The sequence below is a fragment of the Colossoma macropomum genome, unplaced genomic scaffold (assembly GCF_904425465.1).
Source record: "Colossoma macropomum unplaced genomic scaffold, Colossoma_macropomum, whole genome shotgun sequence".
In the NCBI taxonomy this organism is placed as follows: Eukaryota; Metazoa; Chordata; class Actinopteri; order Characiformes; family Serrasalmidae; genus Colossoma; species Colossoma macropomum.
The window spans coordinates 6,829,816-6,847,369 of NW_023494800.1; the positions used below are offsets into that span (position 1 = coordinate 6,829,816).

The 17,554-nt window shown below is 39.9% G+C and overlaps 1 protein-coding gene across 2 annotated transcripts in view; it reads left to right on the forward strand.

The window, feature by feature from the left end:
• The first annotated feature begins 1,990 nt into the window (after positions 1-1,990).
• Positions 1,991-17,554, forward strand: part of LOC118819779 (ral guanine nucleotide dissociation stimulator-like) — a 124,473-nt gene continuing 108,909 nt past the window's right edge. The window contains exon 1 of one of the 2 annotated variants that reach the window (XM_036587684.1): positions 1,991-3,683. In XM_036587684.1, coding sequence (XP_036443577.1) covers positions 3,657-3,683 — 27 coding nt within the window. In that variant the 5' untranslated portion in view covers positions 1,991-3,656. Of the gene's footprint in view, positions 3,684-13,764; positions 13,958-17,554 lie in introns of those variants that run through there. The other variant, XM_036587686.1, reaches the window with a different exon arrangement.

Below are 17,554 nucleotides of genomic sequence, written 5' to 3' on the forward strand. Positions count from 1 at the left end.
ATATTTGTTGGAATGGGGGCCACAAAAGGCTGGTAAAGTTGAGTAATGCTAAAAAAAACAACTGGTGGTTAATTGGCAACAGGTCAGTAACATGACTGAGTATAGAAGAGCATCCCAGAGAGGCTGAGTCTTTCAGATATTAAGATGAGGAGGAGGTTCACCACTCTGTGAAAGACTGCTCAAGCAAATAGTGCAACAATTCAAGAATAACGTTTCTCAACATAAAATAGGAAAGAACTTTTGCTTTTCATCATCTATGGTACATATTAACATTACAAGATTAAGAGAATCTGGAGAAATCTCTGTATGTATGGAAAAGGCCAAAAAAAAGTATTTGCTGGCTGTGATCTTTGGGCCCTCAGGCAGCACTGCATTAAAAACAGACATGAGTCTGTAGTGGAAATCATTGCATGGGCTCAGAAAACACTTCTCAAAACCACTGTCTGTGAAAACAGTTCATCACTGCATCCACAAATGCAAGTTCAAAACTCTAAAACACAAAGAAGAAACCATATATAAACAGGATCCAGAAATGCTGCCACCTTCTCTGGGCCCGAGCTCATTTAAAATGGACTGAGGCGAAGTGGAAAAGTATACTGTGGTCCGACGAATCAACATTTGAAATTGTTTTTGGAAATCATGGACACTGTGTCCTCTGGCCTAAAGACCACTCAGCTTGTTATCAGTGCACCGTTCAGAAGCCAGCATTCATGACTGTATAGGGGGCATTAGTGCACATGGCATGGGTGACCTGCACATCTGTGAAGGCGCCATTAATACTGAACGATATATACAAGTTTTGGCAACATATGCTGCCATCCAGACGACGTCTTTTTCAGGGAAGGCCTTGATTATTTCAGCAAGACGATGCTAAACCATGTTCTGCATGTATTACAACAGCATGGCTCTGTATTAAGAGTCCAGGCACTAAACTGGCCTGTCTGCAGTCCAGACCTGTCACCCACTGATAACATTTGGTGCATTATGAAATGAAAAATACAACAAAGGAGACCCTGATGAGCAGCTGAAATCCTGTATCAAACAAGAATGCGAAAACATTTCACTTTCAAAACTACAGCAGGGTCTCCTCAGAGTGTTGACAGAGTGTTGTTGAAAGAAGAGGTGATGAAACACAGTGGTAAACATGATAGGTAGATCACTTTATTAATTAATATTAATTAAATTAATATTATGAATTTATTAAAGTCGTCTACTACAGCAGCACAAAGTACAGTAAAGAGCAAAACAAGAGCAAATATATTGCTGTACACTCTATACAGATGCATAAATAAAAGCAGTAAAGATATATAATAAAATATACTAAAACAACCATAAAATATAATGTGCAGTACGAAAATAAGTAAGTAAAATCGCATAAATATTTTGCACATGACAATGCAGTAATGCATGTCACATCCAGGGGATGAACCACTGTGGAGCGACTATACACTGTAAACGATAACCTATATCAATAGTTGTGCAATATGCATGCTGACAATGATAATGGCTGGAATTTTGCAATATAAAGTGACGTGCAGTCAGTAAACAGTGACCATATAACAATAGCATAGTATGCAATACTATACTGTAACATAGTAATATTCTATGCTACACTATGCATACTATACCCACTGGACTGGTTACAATGCAGTTAGCTGCCATAAGACTGCTATATGTAAATGAGCTCTGTTCTCACTGGCTGCCAGGTATTTTGCCTCATTCTAACGGCGGTCCAGGCTAAAACACTCCTTTTACCTTCAGTGTAAAGGGGCGGAGTTAAACTTCTGCAGGCTGAATCAGATACAGTGGCAGAGTAGACTTCTAACCACAGTGTGCCAACTGATTAACCTCTTCCCAAGCCTCTGATTGGCTGGATCAGACGCGTTCGTTAATTAAGGGGGCGGGGCAGCTTATTAGGCGCAGGTTAGAAAGTAGCTCTCTTTGAGAAGGAAGTCGCTACTTAGAAAGGAGGAGTGGAGGCTGGATATAGTGCTTGTGCCCAGTGCAGTGTGCGGCTCCGGCCAGCAGGGGGCTCCAGACAGCGCGGCGCTGTTGTTCCCCCACAGACTCCGCTCAGCCTCCTTCATTCGTTATTATTCCCGCAACGTAGCGATTTAAAGGCAAAGAATCGAGGTCAGATCTGCAGTGAGGCGGCCGCTGCAGCCCGTCGCTTCCCTTCTGGAGGAGGTACGTTTGGCTGGAGACGTCCAAAAGAGGGCGGTGTTGGTGCGGCTTGCCCTGGAGGGCGGCATCGTCGACCATCCGGGGAAGATGCACAGAGGAGCCGCAGATTTAAAGCCCCGAGAGCGGCGTGCTTTCGGAGGTTCGGGCTGAATCCGCGCCTGGGCTCTGGGCTCTGGGCTGGGCTCGGGGTTTTTTAGGGCTTCGCTCGTTTCTTTTCATTTTTTTTTTATCGTTTTCTTTCTTTTATTCCGGCTCAGGTCTCTCGCTTTTCGCCTTTGCTCATTTTTATCATTGATGTTTTTCCCCTTGTGGGAGCATCTCGGAGCAGAGCAGCGAGAGGAAGAGGAGGAGGAGGAGGAGGAGGAAGAGGAGGATGGGGAAAGGACGACTGTACACCCCGGAGAGGAAGGGCAGGGAGTGAATGTAGCCTTAAAAAAAAAAAGAAAAGAAAAGAAAAAACACACGAGCCATCGTCCATTTTGTCACTGGAGGATACGAGGGATGGATTAAAAATAGAATCCGTCGAGTTCGTCGGGGATACAGACAGAGATCTGTCATGTGGATGGGATCTAATTGTGCCAGGAACAGCTCTGAATCTCTTCTTGGTGCTTAGTGGAAGAATGGATAGATGAATCAGAAGATCAGAAGAAGAATCGAGGCCAGAAATGCTGAAGCCTGCTGAAGAGCCTGAAGAGGATCTCCAGTCTGTCACCTCATCAGTGACCTGCTTTCTCTTTAAGTAAACACACACTGGCCTGCTGTTGGGGTTTGCTTCACTGTGCGCTTTGCAGGCTTGCATTCGGCCCTCTTTTGAAAGAAGACTGCCATTCATGCTCTCATATCTTTATTATCTCCGTTATTTTGTCATATCCTCTGCTGAGTGTCAAGTGTTGGCCCTGCGCTGTCTGGAGTGTCTACATCTCATCCCTAAATCTTAAAGATATTACAGTCAGCTTGAACACCATTCTGTGGACAGGCCTTCTCAAGACCAGCATGGCACCTTGGATTCTCTCAAGGCCGGCCTAAATTCCACCTGAAGCCATCCAGATGTGGAAAGGGGGATGTTCCTGTCATTAAATGGACACGTTTAAGGTTCCTTTGACAAGCCAGGTCACTTTAGGCCAACGCTGAATGTGGATTACTGTGCCAACCCCAGGGTTAAAGGGAAGAATACACCAGTGGATCTGCAACAGTGGGCTTTTTTTCATCACAAGCTGTCTATTGTCCGCATTTTGTTTGAACTGCCCTCCGTCATCTGTCACGGACGTTTCTTTTGAGCGGCTGGGCGCCACTCTTCTCACTTTTAACACTCCGAAACCGGTCGCTGTGTTGTTCCGGACGAGTCTCAGGGTCCAACATCCAACATATGTGGAGTTTTTTGGCTTCCAAGTGCTGGAAGAGGAGTTTTAAGGGTCTTAGAGGGTCTTAGAGTAAAAAAACCCGGACAGCGAGGAAGAGGCTATGAATCCTAGATGATGATGATGATGCTGGATACACAGGTAAGCACACTTTAGATTCTGTCTGATTTGGCATACACAGTGAGAAAGGGGCTGGGAATGCACTTTAAAGGGGAATTCCACCTAATTTTCAAAATTTCTGTGTAATTCAATCGTGATGCAAAGCCATTCAGAGTGGTTTGATGTAAAATGGTTTATTGTAGAGAAACTAAGATTTTTTTTTTACAGTGGTGGTGATTGGAACCAGGGGTCACCATGACTACAATACAAATATAGCCATTTTATTTACTATCCAGAACCACCAGTGAACCTTCACATGCCTTCAGAGTTTATATGTAATGTTGATCATGATAAATTGACAAAGTACTGCATGTACATCTCCTCTATAAATGGATTTTATAAAATAAAACACATTTTAGACAAAGTTATCATAAAATAAACTCTCAAGCATCAGGCATTGTACTTGTATATATATATATATTTGTGTATAACTTTCTGTGAGGTAGCTCTTGAAGACATTAAACTCTTCAGACGTCTGGTTCCTATCACCACCACTGTGAACAATTCTGACTTATTTCCCTAAAATGTAGAAACCACTCTGAATGACTTTATGTCTTAACAACTGAATTATGCAGACATTTTATAAAATGGGTGGACTTCCACTTTAATTCCGTGCAATGTGGCATAATTGAGTGCAGTTTCCAACCAAACTGGTCTGGACTGATTCTAACAGTTCTGAACAGTATAGTTGATGATACAGCCTGTTCAATGTAGCCGGTACTGTTGAGTGTGTCTGTGAATCTGTGTCCCCACAGCTCTAGGTGGTCTGTTTGTTTTTTCCTCATGTAAACATCATCAGATAGGACTGAGAGATCGAGAGCAGGACAAACAAATGGACGCAGTTTGGACGCAGTTGCTAGAACTGATTAAAATAAATTAGCATAAGAATGCTTTCCTATTCAGACAATGGCCCTAGGCTGGGAATCATCCCTCTATAGTCTTTACAAAAAGGATTACAGGCCTGGCACGAGGCCACGTCTTTTGTATGCTGTTATGGCACGCGGAACCTGGCCGGCGCACAGTGGAGACCTGTGTGTGTGTGTGTGTTTGCACTGGTGTGTGTGTGTGTTCATCCTTTATTACATCTTCTGTACACTCTTGAAAAAGATGGTTCTTTAAGAGTTCTTTAGTAAAGACAGTGGTTTTATATGGAACCATGAACACTTAAAGAACCGTTTGCATGCTTAAATGGTTCTTCAGATTGATGGAGAATGCGTTGTGTATGGTTCTACATAATAGTTTTTTTTTTAAATGGTTCTATAAAGCTCTAAATAGGGTTCTGCTGTTGTTATGATGTCAGGCTTGAGACCACGCTTATGAAGTGTTTATGAATGTAATGAGACTGCCTTTATAAATGGTTTATGAATGGTTTAAAATGGGTTTATTCATGGTTATTAACTAAAGACAGTGGTTTTCTGTGGAACCATGAACACTCAAAGAACCGTTTGCATGCTTAAATGGTTCTTTGCATGGTGAAGTGGTTCTTCAGACTGAGAAGGTGTTGTGTGTGGTTCTACATAGTAGGCTTTTTGAAAATGGTTCTACATAGCTCCAGAAAGGGTTACGATGTCAAGCTTGAGACTGCCCTCATAAATGGTTTATGAATGGTTTATAAATGGGTTTATTAATGGTTATTAACTGTGTCACTAATAAAAATCATAAATTACAATAAGTAGTTATAATACGTAAATAAAAAGGCCAGCTGTGAGCTGTTATATCTGCTCTATCGGCTTTAGCTCAGCTATAGCCGCTTTTCTCGCATCTCTTTTTAGTGTTTGACATTATGAATGCAAAGAAGTCCATTCGTCTCCAAATTATCAATGTCCGTCTTAAATCTTTCTTCTGTGTTTTTTCCTTTGCTACTAGCTAGATGAGATTTTTATCTGCGTTGCTATGGTAACCAGCAGTCTTTGAGCCAACCTTTGGTGAATTAGCAGATATAGGCTACATTAACTCCAGCGTTTAAGACCATTTATTGTTAAAACTGTGTTGAACGATCAGCAGAGCTTTATTTTACTGTAAAGGAGGATTGTTTTATTTTTACCTACAAGTCTAATTCTGCTGTGGAGCTACAACAGGGCAATAAAATAGCCGCATGTTGCCAAGCCCTGGACTGGGGAGTGAATGGTATGTTTTGAGACTTACAGTGATATGTACTTTTATCTTAAAAAAGTAAGGGTTTCGATGATATGGACCCTTTAATAACCTAATTTTAAACCATTGATAAACCCTCTATAAGGGTCTTATTGTAAAGTGGTACCCCAATACCCCACACTAACTAGACCACATTAAAACAAGTTGAAGAAAGATTTTAGTCATCACATATTTCTAGAGATTTGCTGCCAGAAACCAAATACTGAGAAAAGCTGCCACAAAATCAAGCAGTTTGGCCGTCAGTAATCCCAGAAAAGGCTGTGAGGTCCTGGTGGGGCTGGACTGAGATGCTGCTGTTGGCGGTTTCTGACGACTTCATTAACAAGATGATGATACACCCCTTACATCTATACATACACGTCTGTGATGAGCTGCAGGTAAAAGACTGTGGAAGAGAACTGTTCAGGTATTTCAGTCGCCATGGTTACCAACAAGAAAAATCTGGCCGGTGCCACTGATTTAGATTCGGTTCTTTTACCTTCAGTGGAAATCCCAGAGACTCCACTCAGCCTCCCCACCCTTACTCCCTCATCTCTCTCTCTCTCTTTCTCTATTTCTCTATCTCTCTCTTGCTCCCTCATCTCTCTCTCTCCCCCTCTCTCTCTCTCTCTCTTTCTCTCTCTCTTTCTCTCTTTGTCTCTCTGTCACTCTCTCTTTCTCTCTCTGTATCTCTCTCTCTCCCTCTCTCTCTATTTCTGTCTCTTTGTCTCACTCTCTATATATTTCTGTCTCTCTGTCTCTCTCCCTCTTTCTCTCTCTCACTCCCTTATCTCTCTCTCTCTTTCTCTCTCGCTGCTCTCTCTCAATTTCTGTATATATAAATCTTTTTTTGTCTCTCTATTTCTATCTCTCTCTCTCTCTATTTCTGTCTTTGTGTCTGTTTCTCTCTATTTCTGTTTCTTTGTCTCACTCTCTATGTTTCTGTCTCTGCCTCTCTCTCCCTCTCTCTCTCTCTCACTCCCTTATCTCTCTCTCTTTTGTGCTCTCTCTCCTATTTCTATGCCTCTCTGTCTCTATTTCTGTCTCTCTGTCTCTTTCTCTCTATTTCTGTCTCTCTGTCTCTCTCTCTCTCTATTTCTGTCTCTCTGTCTCTCTCTCTATTTCTGTCTCTCTGTCTCTTTCTCTCTATTTCTGTCTCTCTGACTCTCTCTCTATTTCTGTCTCTCTGTCTCTCTCTCTATTTCTGTCTCTCCTGTCTACTTTTCTCTCTATTTCTGTCCTCACTCCTGACTCTTTCTCCCTGTCACCCTGCTCCCTCATCTCTCTCTCTCTGTCTCTCTCTCTGTATTTGTCTCTCTCTCCTTGTCACTCCTACTTTTCTCTCTCTTTCTCTCCTTGTCACTCCTACCTCTCTGTATCTTTCTCCCTCTCACCCTTTCGCTCCCTCATCTCTTTCTTTCTCTCTCTCTCTCTCTCTCTCTCTCTCTCTCTCTCTCTTTATTTATTTCTCTCTGGCTCTCCCTGTCATTCTCTCCATCTCTCTGTATCTTTCTCTCTCACCTTCTTTCTTTCTTTCTTTCTTTCTTTCTTTCTTTCTTTCTTTCTTGTAGTACTGACTTAGTTACTGACCACAGTTTCAGGTCTATTTTATCTTCTCTCCAGTGAGCTGCCATAGTGCTGCATCTTACACAGTGTATTAGCAGCAGTGTGTTGTGTTATTTTCTGCCTGGTCTTAGCGGGAGATGCAATATCAGCCACTTTTTCGTTCTCATATTCTGAGCAGATTTACAGCACATACACAGTTAAACACCTATTTAACTACAAAATAATACACAGTTTATTTCACATTTTATTCCAAACTTCCCATAAATACTCCATCGAATATTCAGATAACTGCATACATCTATGAGATTATAGAAATGGTTATAGATCTGAGCTTATAGAAGTGGTTATAGATCTGAGGTTATAGAAGTGGTTGTAGATCTGAGGTTATAGAAATGGTTATAGATCTGAGCTTATAGAAGTGGTTATAGATCTGAGGTTATAGAAGTGGTTATAGATCTGAGCTTATAGAAGTGGTTGTAGATCTGAGGTTATAGAAATGGTTATAGATCTGAGCTTATAGAAGTGGTTATAGATCTGAGGTTATAGAAGTGGTTGTAGATCTGAGGTTATAGAAATGGTTATAGATCTGAGCTTATAGAAGTGGTTATAGATCTGAGGTTATAGAAATGGTTATAGATCTGAGGTTATAGAAATGGTTATAGATCTGAGGTTATAGAAGTGGTTGTAGATCTGAGGTTATAGAAATGGTTATAGATCTGAGCTTAGAAGTGGTTATAGATCTGAGGTTATAGAAATGGTTATAGATCTGAGCTTATAGAAGTGGTTATAGATCTGAGGTTATAGAAATGGTTATAGATCTGAGGTTATAGAAATGGTTATAGATCTGAGCTTATAGAAGTGGTTATAGATCTGAGGTTATAGAAATGGTTATAGATCTGAGGTTATAGAAGTGGTTTGGTCAAAAAATCAAATACACAAAATGAATGAAAACAGCCACCATTTTGCATTCTGCAAATTAAATTACACTATTTGGAGTTTAATAACTTTAATTCATTTTTGGCCAAATTAGTATGTTTGGTCAAGCAGGTGCTTTAAGGTTAATAGTGGGCAATATGGCAAAAATACAGTATCATAATACTTCAAAAATAGTTTCACAATAAGCTTTATGTCTTGATATTCATTTTATCTAACAGTGAATACGTTGGGACAGAGAATCAGTAGGGCCACATTTAAAAATACCATCAAACTTATGAGTACAAATGATTTTTATTCAACATTCCACCTCCTGCACTGCACTAAATCCAGTTAAACAGGACTAATTATGCTCTCTTTTTAATGAATTATGCATTTTGGTCACTATTCTGGAAGCATCCATGAAATCCATGATATTCTCAGAGAAGCATATTGTAAGGTATTGCGATGTAATTTATCACAATCATGATTAATGTGGTCATGTTGCCCAGCTCTGAAGGTTAATGTTAGTACTACAATCATACAGAAGCACATTAAAACACTAATGCTCAGTATGATGTGTATCTTCACTGTATTGTGATATTTTTGCCATATCGTCCAGCCCTTTGACTCGCACCAATACCAGTACTGCATGTTTTTATTTCTCAAATTGATGTGCTGTAATTCATATATACAGTAGCACAGTGCACCACTTACAGACATCCTGCTTTGGTAGCAAGAGCACCGTCATTTTCTATTCATTATGTTTTTAACACACCACTGATGTTTGTGTAATAAAGTGAGCTCTTATTTGCTTAGTTTGCTAGTTTTTCCCTTTGAAAAGGCCTACAGGGCAAACAGCATGAGATTTCATTTGTAAAGAAAAAAAAGCCTCTGGACTCGATGAACTCTCTCTCCGTTTCCCCAGCCGGGCTTGTCTTTATCATTTATTTATACATCGTAATGCATTATACATCATGCACATAACCTCTGAAATCTTCGAATGCATCTTGCAGAGAACTTCCACTGCAGAGGAGCTTTCCTGGCAGACTGTGGAGGAAAAGCTTGTTTATTCTTTTAATCTGTGAAAAAGAAACCTGCCGACTGAAAACAGACTAACCTGCATTGATGGTGATCTGAATGGATTCTGAATATTAAAGATGCAATATAAGTAAAGATGCAAAATATATAGTTAGTTAATCGGTATCGTGATATTGGCCTTCACAAAACTGAATTCGCAGAAGCCTACAATATGCAAATGAGCTCTCTGACCAATTACTGGGTGTTTTATTGGATATACCTGACACTGTTATTGCACAACTGTCTAATTGCAGTTATTTGAGCAGATGACAGTTTTTGTAAGCAATCAGAATTATATGTTTATGTCGAACAAACAGCTGGGTCGAGACAAACGCATGTAACTTATTCTGACTGGCACTATAATGTTTAGAGGGCGGCAGTGTGTGATGTTTGTTTATTTGGTGTTTGTTTATAATATCTTTAGAGGGCGGCGGTGAGTAACGTTTGTTTACTTGATGTTTGTTAATAACACCTTTAGAGGGCAGCAGTGTGTAATGCTTGTTTATTTGGTGCTTGTTAATAACACCGTTAAATATTACTCACTGCTGCCCTCTACAGATGTTATTATCAAACACCAAATAAACAAACATTATTCACCGCCGCCCTCTAAAGGTGTTATTAACAAACGCCAAATAAATAAACTGCCTGTAGAGGACAGCGATGAGTAACGTTTGTTTATCTGAAGTTTGTCAATATCATCTTTAGAGGGCAGCAGTGAGTAACGTTTGTTTATTTGGTGTTTGTTAATAACACATTTAGAAGGCGGCGGTGAGTGATATTTGTTTATTTGGTGTTTGTTAATAACACATTTAGAGGGCGGCGGTGAGTGATGTTTGTTTATTTGGTGTTTGTTAATAACACATTTAGAGGGCGGCGGTGAGTGATGTTTGTTTATTTGGTGTTTGTTAATAACACATTTAGAGGGCGGCGGTGAGTGATGTTTGTTTATTTGGTGTTTGTTAATAACACATTTAGAGGGCGGCGGTGAGTGATGTTTGTTTATTTGGTGTTTGTTAATAACACATTTAGAGGGCGGCGGTGAGTGATGTTTGTTTATTTGGTGTTTGTTAATAACACCTTTAGAGGGTGGCGGTGAGTGATGTTTGTTTATTTGGTGTTTGTTAATAACACATTTAGAGGGTGGCGGTGAGTGATGTTTGTTTATTTGGTGTTTGTTAATAACACATTTAGAGGGCGGCAGTGAGTGATGTTTGTTTATTTGGTGTTTGTTAATATCACCTTTAGAGGGTGGCGGTGAGTGATGTTTGTTTATTTGGTGTTTGTTAATAACACATTTAGAGGGCAGCAGTGAGTGATGTTTGTTTATTTGGTGTTTGTTAATAACACATTTAGAGGGCGGCGGTGAGTGATGTTTGTTTATTTGGTGTTTGTTAATAACACATTTAGAGGGCGGCGGTGAGTGATGTTTGTTTATTTGGTGTTTGTTAATAACACATTTAGAGGGCGGCGGTCAGTGATGTTTGTTTATTTGGTGTTTGTTAATAACACATTTAGAGGGCGGCGGTCAGTGATGTTTGTTTATTGAGCTCGAGCTGTTTCTACTAATCAGCCAGTGTGGCCACTTTAGGCTGACACTTTAATGGACTGAATCTGTCCACAGAGTTCCACAGTACTTTGAAGGAAATAGAAGCAAGAATAGAGAGAAAGAAAGAAAGAGAGAGTGGGAGAGAGACCATGTGGAGGAGCTGAGATGATGAGATGTGGTCGAGCTGATCAATGATGGATGAGAGCAGAAACCTTCACTGATCTGCCTGGAGACATCGATACACACATACACACACACTTCTCTACAGCTCTCGAGTCAGGGTGAGAGATCTCCCATTCATCTCATCATCAGCTCTCTCCTCGCTCGCTCTCTCTCTCTCTCTCTCTCTCTCTCTCTCTCTCTCTCTCTCCCTCGCTCGCTCTCTCTCTCTCTCTGCACTCAATGAAGCAGTTGGCAGTCAGACAGAAACCAACTTTAAAGCAGAACTTTTTCATCTTCACCTTCACTTTAATCGCATTTTGCATGAAGTGCGGTTAGAATCCAATATTTCTGACCAACCCAATTTTCAGAATCCTCCAACATTACTGACCAACCAGTTTTTTTATAATCCTCCAACATCACTGACCAAAGCCAACGGAGAAAGAGGTAGTTTAACGTTTTCTCAGTGGCTGACACAAAAGATTTGGCCTGAACATTTTTTATTTGAAGTTTTATTTGAAGTGTATTTGCTCTTCTTTATATGGAGGCTAATCATGCAGCAGTTTATATTTAGTGCAAAATATTAGTGTTCAGTTTGACACAATACTACCCTTCAAAATCCAGGCTTTATGTAGTGAAGTACTGAATAGTGTTAGAACTGTGCATAGTGCCTGAATTGTAGTATGACATTATTACTGATATGATTTTACACGATTTTAGACATATGATTAACAATAACATCAATTCTTTCTGAGGTAACTGTTGCTAGAGAAACTAATTTATAACTTGGGCCAGCAAAATCAAGTTCTGAATGGCAAGAGCTAAAATGAATGCTTGCCAACATTATGTGAGAATGTTAAACAGTTCAAAATCATTTCTTTGTGTCTTCGTCTTCACCATATTAGTGTTCAGCCAGTAATGCTTAGTAAACTCAGCACTCCTAGCATAACAAAGGAAGAGGGTGCTGTATGACCATGAGAAAGCAAGAGTAGCATAACCATGGAAATGTGTAGCGTAACCATGGAAAGGGGTGTATTGTAACCATGGCAATGGATGTAGTATAACCATGGAAATGTGTAGCGTAACCATGGAAATGGGTGTAGTGTAACCATGGAAATGTGTAGTGTAACCATGGAAAGGGGTGTTTTGTGACCATGGAAATGGGTGTATTGTAACCATGGCAATGGATGTAGTATAACCATGGAAATGTGTGTAGTGTAACTATGAAAATATGTGTAGTGTAAGCATGGAAATGGGATGTAGTATGAAAATAAGTGTGGTGTAACCATGAAAATTGGTAAAGTATAACCATGGAAATGAGTGTAGTGTAACCATGGAAATGGGTGTAGTATAACCATGGAAATGAGTGTAGTGTAACCATGGAAATGGGTGTAGCGTAACCATGGAAATGGGTGTAGTATGACTATGGAAATGAGTGTAGTGTAACCATGGGAATGGGTGTAGTATGACCATGGAAATGGGTGTAGTGTAACCATGGAAATGGGTGTAGCGTAACCATGGAAATGGGTGTAGTATGAAAATAGGTGTAGTGTAATCATGGGAATGGGTGTAGTATGACCATGGAAATGGGTGTAGTGTAACCATGGAAATGAGAGTAGTGTAACCATGGAAATGGGTGTAGTGTAACCATGGAAATGAGTAGTGTAACCATGGAAATGAGTGTAGTGTAACCATGGAAATGAGAGTAGTGTAACCATGGAAATGGGTGTAGTGTAACCATGGAAATGTGTAGTGTAACCATGGAAAGGGGTGTTTTGTGACCATGGAAATGGGTGTATTGTACCCATGGCAATGGATGTAGTATAACCATGGAAATGTGTGTAGTGTAACCACAGAAATGGGTTGTAATTAATTTTATTCTTCAGAAAAGCTAACTGCTCTGTGCACATTTGCAGTAATTTTAAGAAAAATATTTATTTCTTAGTTTTTTTTACCTTTAGATTGTTTTGCCTCACCATTAGATTTTTTTCTCATGTTCTGTATAAAATGGTAAAAAAAAACAAACATTTTTTCTAATGCTTTTAGTTCATCAATCATTAGAAGTGTGGAGTCTTTATTGACTTTGGTAAGGACGTTATCGGACTCTGGATCATTTTTGCAGTTGCAACACTGAAACTCGTCACACATTAACTTGAATTTGTATGTCAAACGTCCCAAAGTAAGGGAGGTGGACCAGCTAAACCTGCCTGTACAGAGCAGCTCATTTGAACACAAAGACCAGAACACTGATGTTTGGTGTGTGTGACCCCTGCTGTTTGCCTTTGATCCATTATCATTTCGACATGTTCTCAGTTTTGCTGTGTTCCTATGGGACACTCACCGTCCACTTTTTAGAGAACTCTTCAACCTTGCTGGTGTGCGTTTAGAGAGTTAGGTAGCTCATCTGTTGATGCACAGTTTGTGTTAATCATCCTGAGGCCTTTCATCAGTGGTCAGTTTTTGATCATTCTTGGCTTTGTGGTGGTTCACTCTCAACCTGGCAGTGACTCTATGTGTGTGTAGGTCTGTGTGTTATGTATATGTGTGTGTGGGTCCGTGTGGGTGTTATGTATAAGTGTGTGTTGGTCTGTGTGTTATGTATATGTGTGTGTAGGTCTGTGTGTTATGTATATGTGTGTGTAGGTCTGTGTGTTATGTATATGTGTGTGTAGGTCTGTGTGTTATGTATATGTGTGTGTTGGTCTGTGTGTTATGTATATGTGTGTGTAGGTCTGTGTGTTATGTATATGTGTGTGTAGGTCTGTGGGAGTTGAGGAAACTGATGGCTTGTGGAAAGAAACTGTGAGGGCCCGAATGCCGCTGTACCTTCTTCCAGAGGGCAGAAGAGAGAACAGTTCATGTGAGGGCTTATAATTTGTGTAATATCGGCACATACTTTAATTATGGCAACGTTCAACATCATTTATAGACCCAAAGCTAGGAGAATGAAATCTTATATATGAAAGCCTGGAGCAGACCGGCTGCAAGTGTCTTGAGACTTTGGGAGGGCTGCTGGGAATTAGACCCCGGCTGTTCAGGAGTATGTCACTGCTGGAACGGTGATATCAGCCATCGTGAAGCCGGTCAAATCTAGAGATGTGCACGGGTACTCGAGGTGCCAGTGTTAGAATATACTGAATATCACTCTTCGGGTAATTGCTGTATTTCAACACATGAAGATATGAAGTAACAATTCGGTGAAATGGCAATTTTGTGTTTTAACATTACTGTAAAGCATGAAAGCTTTGCTTGTATTTGTGAGTTTGTTATACGTTGCTACTCTGAAACACAGGAAGGACGTGACTGAGAAAGCAGAGGTAACACAGCCTTTATTGCGCAATAGGCTAGGCTAATGCTAAGTCCACAAATACATTTCTCTGACAAACCAGTGGTGGACGAAGTACACAAATCATGTACTTGAGTAAAGGTACCTAAGGTAAAATATTACTCCTGTAAAAGTAGAAGTTCCTCCCTTTAGACCTCCACTTTAGTAAAAGTACAAAAGTATTTGCCTTCAAATGTACTTAAGTATCGAAAGTAAAAGTACTAAAAGATTAATTATGACTCTAATGTCCTATTATCATTTCTGTTACAAGACTCTTGCTTTATTCACTCATTTTAGGTGAAAATACTCCAGTGTCGCTTTTGGTAAACCAGTCTTTTAATAGCATGTCATTAATTAGTGACACTGATGTCTATTAAAATTATCATAAGCACAAAACACTGAAGACAAACAGTTTCCATCAGGTAGAACTGAGTTGCAAACAAGCAAAGTTTCAGTTTAAGATTAATTTGCAACTTAGTTACAAGTTTAAGTTTAATAAAAACTTTAATCTCAGGTTCACAAATGAGTTTTCCTTTACTGTATTGAATCTGTAGGTCTCTGTTCATAAACATAAACTGGCAAAAACAAATTTACTATAAAATGAAATTGTGTTTGTATAAATTCAGAAAAAGAAACATACCAGTCACAACTGCATATGTGTACATATTTCTATATTGTGGTTTATTTACACAAAGTTAGGTTAGTTCCATCATTTATGTTGAATAGACACTCCTAAAATTGTATGCTGCTGCCCTGATGTTGAACCGTGTGCTGTACTGGGTAAGTATGACCAACAGGTCAAAACAAGCTCAAAATAATGTGTGCGCTGTGCCCTGATTGGTGTTCTTGCTTCACGCTTCTTTCGTTTTTACGTTACGTTTTTACATACATATAAACCAAAAGGAACGACAGATTTCGCAAAATGTAGAGGAGTAAAAAGTAAGATATTTGACTTTGAAATGTAGTGGAGTGAAAGTAAAAAGTCGCCCAAAATGGAAATACTTCAGTAAAGTACAGATACACGAAAAAACTGCTTAAGTACAGTAACGAATTACATTTACGTCGTTACTGTCCACCACTGTGACAAACTAACATGTGCTCACATCGTCCACTGAAGAAAAAAAAAGCAGTACAAATCAATAAGTCTCTGCATCCCTGTGTTAGTGGTTAGCTGTGATTTTAGCTCAGTAGCTAATCTGAGGTACTTCCCTGTTAGCGTATTTTGGGGGCCACATCCTTGGCTTTGTTCTGGCCCAATATACGGCTGGGTCCTTGACCCAGATTTGACCCACACACTGCAAAGTGCGAAGAACTGATGGAAAAATCTGGCCCGTCTACATTGTTGGTCCACAACATTCACACCAGAATCGGCCCACAAATACAGACACAAGGCAGAACTGAAGATGTTAGCCATCTGGCCCGATTCTGGCCCACATGCTTAACATCTGCCCTGTAGTTGGGTCATTCTACAGAAACGTCCACTTTTCTATCTCTCCATAGGTGTCACTGGTGTTACTGATCGTCATCGGTGTTACACATAAGAAAGGTAACACCTGTGACATTTTTCATGAAAAGTGCATTTTACTAAATGGCTGCTACAGAGCATCAAACCACATGTAGTCAATCATGGAACATCCACTAAAATATGGAATTTAATCCATTTGTATTCTATTTTTATTCTATTACCTCAGAATAAAGTCAGTCACACCACTGACTTCAGCTAAAAGCTTCATATGAAATCATGAGCTAAATGAGAAAATCTCTGATAACTGAAAGACACAGTGGACTCACCATGTGCTTTTCTTCATAGATCCTCAGAAAACAGGTAAAAGGAAGTCAAGTGACGTCATCAGTGTGACTTTTATTTCAAAATAAGAGATTCTTTGTCACGCAGTAACACCAGTGACACGACTCCTGGGGACAACAGCTTTCATTATATATTTTATAATATTTATTTGGCATTTGTTTTCTTTATGTCATTTAAATCATATATTTCATAGTCATGTATAGATTATTGCAGTTAAAATTGCAGAAAATATTTTTTTTTATGTCAAAATATGGCCTCACTCTTTACACATGACTGTGGGGATGAGCGCTTCTGTGGTGCTTGGAATTCTGTATGATTGATTTGAAAATCAATTTTGCTAAATTGAGGCTCAAGAAGATGTAATTGTTAGAATAAACATTTTAAAATATAAATAAATTGTAAGTGTAACATGTTTTTCAAGTGTAATATATCTGTAAACGCTAGGGACACAAAAATGGACGTTTCCATAGAATGACTCCGTCAACAAACACTCATGTAGGAAAGCCAGAATCAGCCCCAGACTGTCTGCTGTCGGGGTTACTTATCTGTAAACCTACCAATTTATAGTGGCTATTCAATAATAAAACATCTCTGATGTCCGTTTTTGCACATGCACAGTGCGGTCAGCCACGGCTCTGCTATAGTTTCAGCTAAAATACTTTATTTTCTTTTCTTGGCATTGTGTTTTTTCCTTCTCCACAGTTAACAGGAATTCTGTTCATGAACTCTCGAATATCAGAATTAGTCTGAATTCACATCTCTGGCCACTTAAGTATGCCGTTAGCAACCTGCTAACTGGTGTACAGAAGCTTCCATTGCTTGTTAGCGACATTAGCTTTGTGGCTCCAGTGGGAAACGAAAGAAGCCAGCTTCACTGATCTTTAGTCCTGATTGATTATTTTTGAGATAAGAGGGGGAGTATTTTAATTTTTCTCCAGACTGTCCCTTCAGCTTTGATCTCAGTGCTGTGGCTGAGAGGTCACTCAGTGCCCAGGCTGTATTTGGAGTTCAGCTCATGGTTTACACTGCGAGCGGCTAAAGGAGGTGAAAGGTGAACATTAAGCTTGGTTGTGTTTTTTTTCCTCTTTTTTTCTCTCTGTTATTTGTCCTCCTGCTGCTCCCCCACCGGCCCCAGCGCTGTGGTTGCTACGGCAACAGAGCACAGGGCAAAACCTCCAGAGCAAAAAAGGAGGAGAGACTGGAATCCGTCCCAGACGCTCTCTCTGTCCGTCTCTGCATCTCTCGCTCGCTTTCATTCTTTTACTCCCCGTCCTTTTCTTTCTTTCTTGCTTTCTTTCTTTCTTTCTTTCTTTCTTTCACTATCA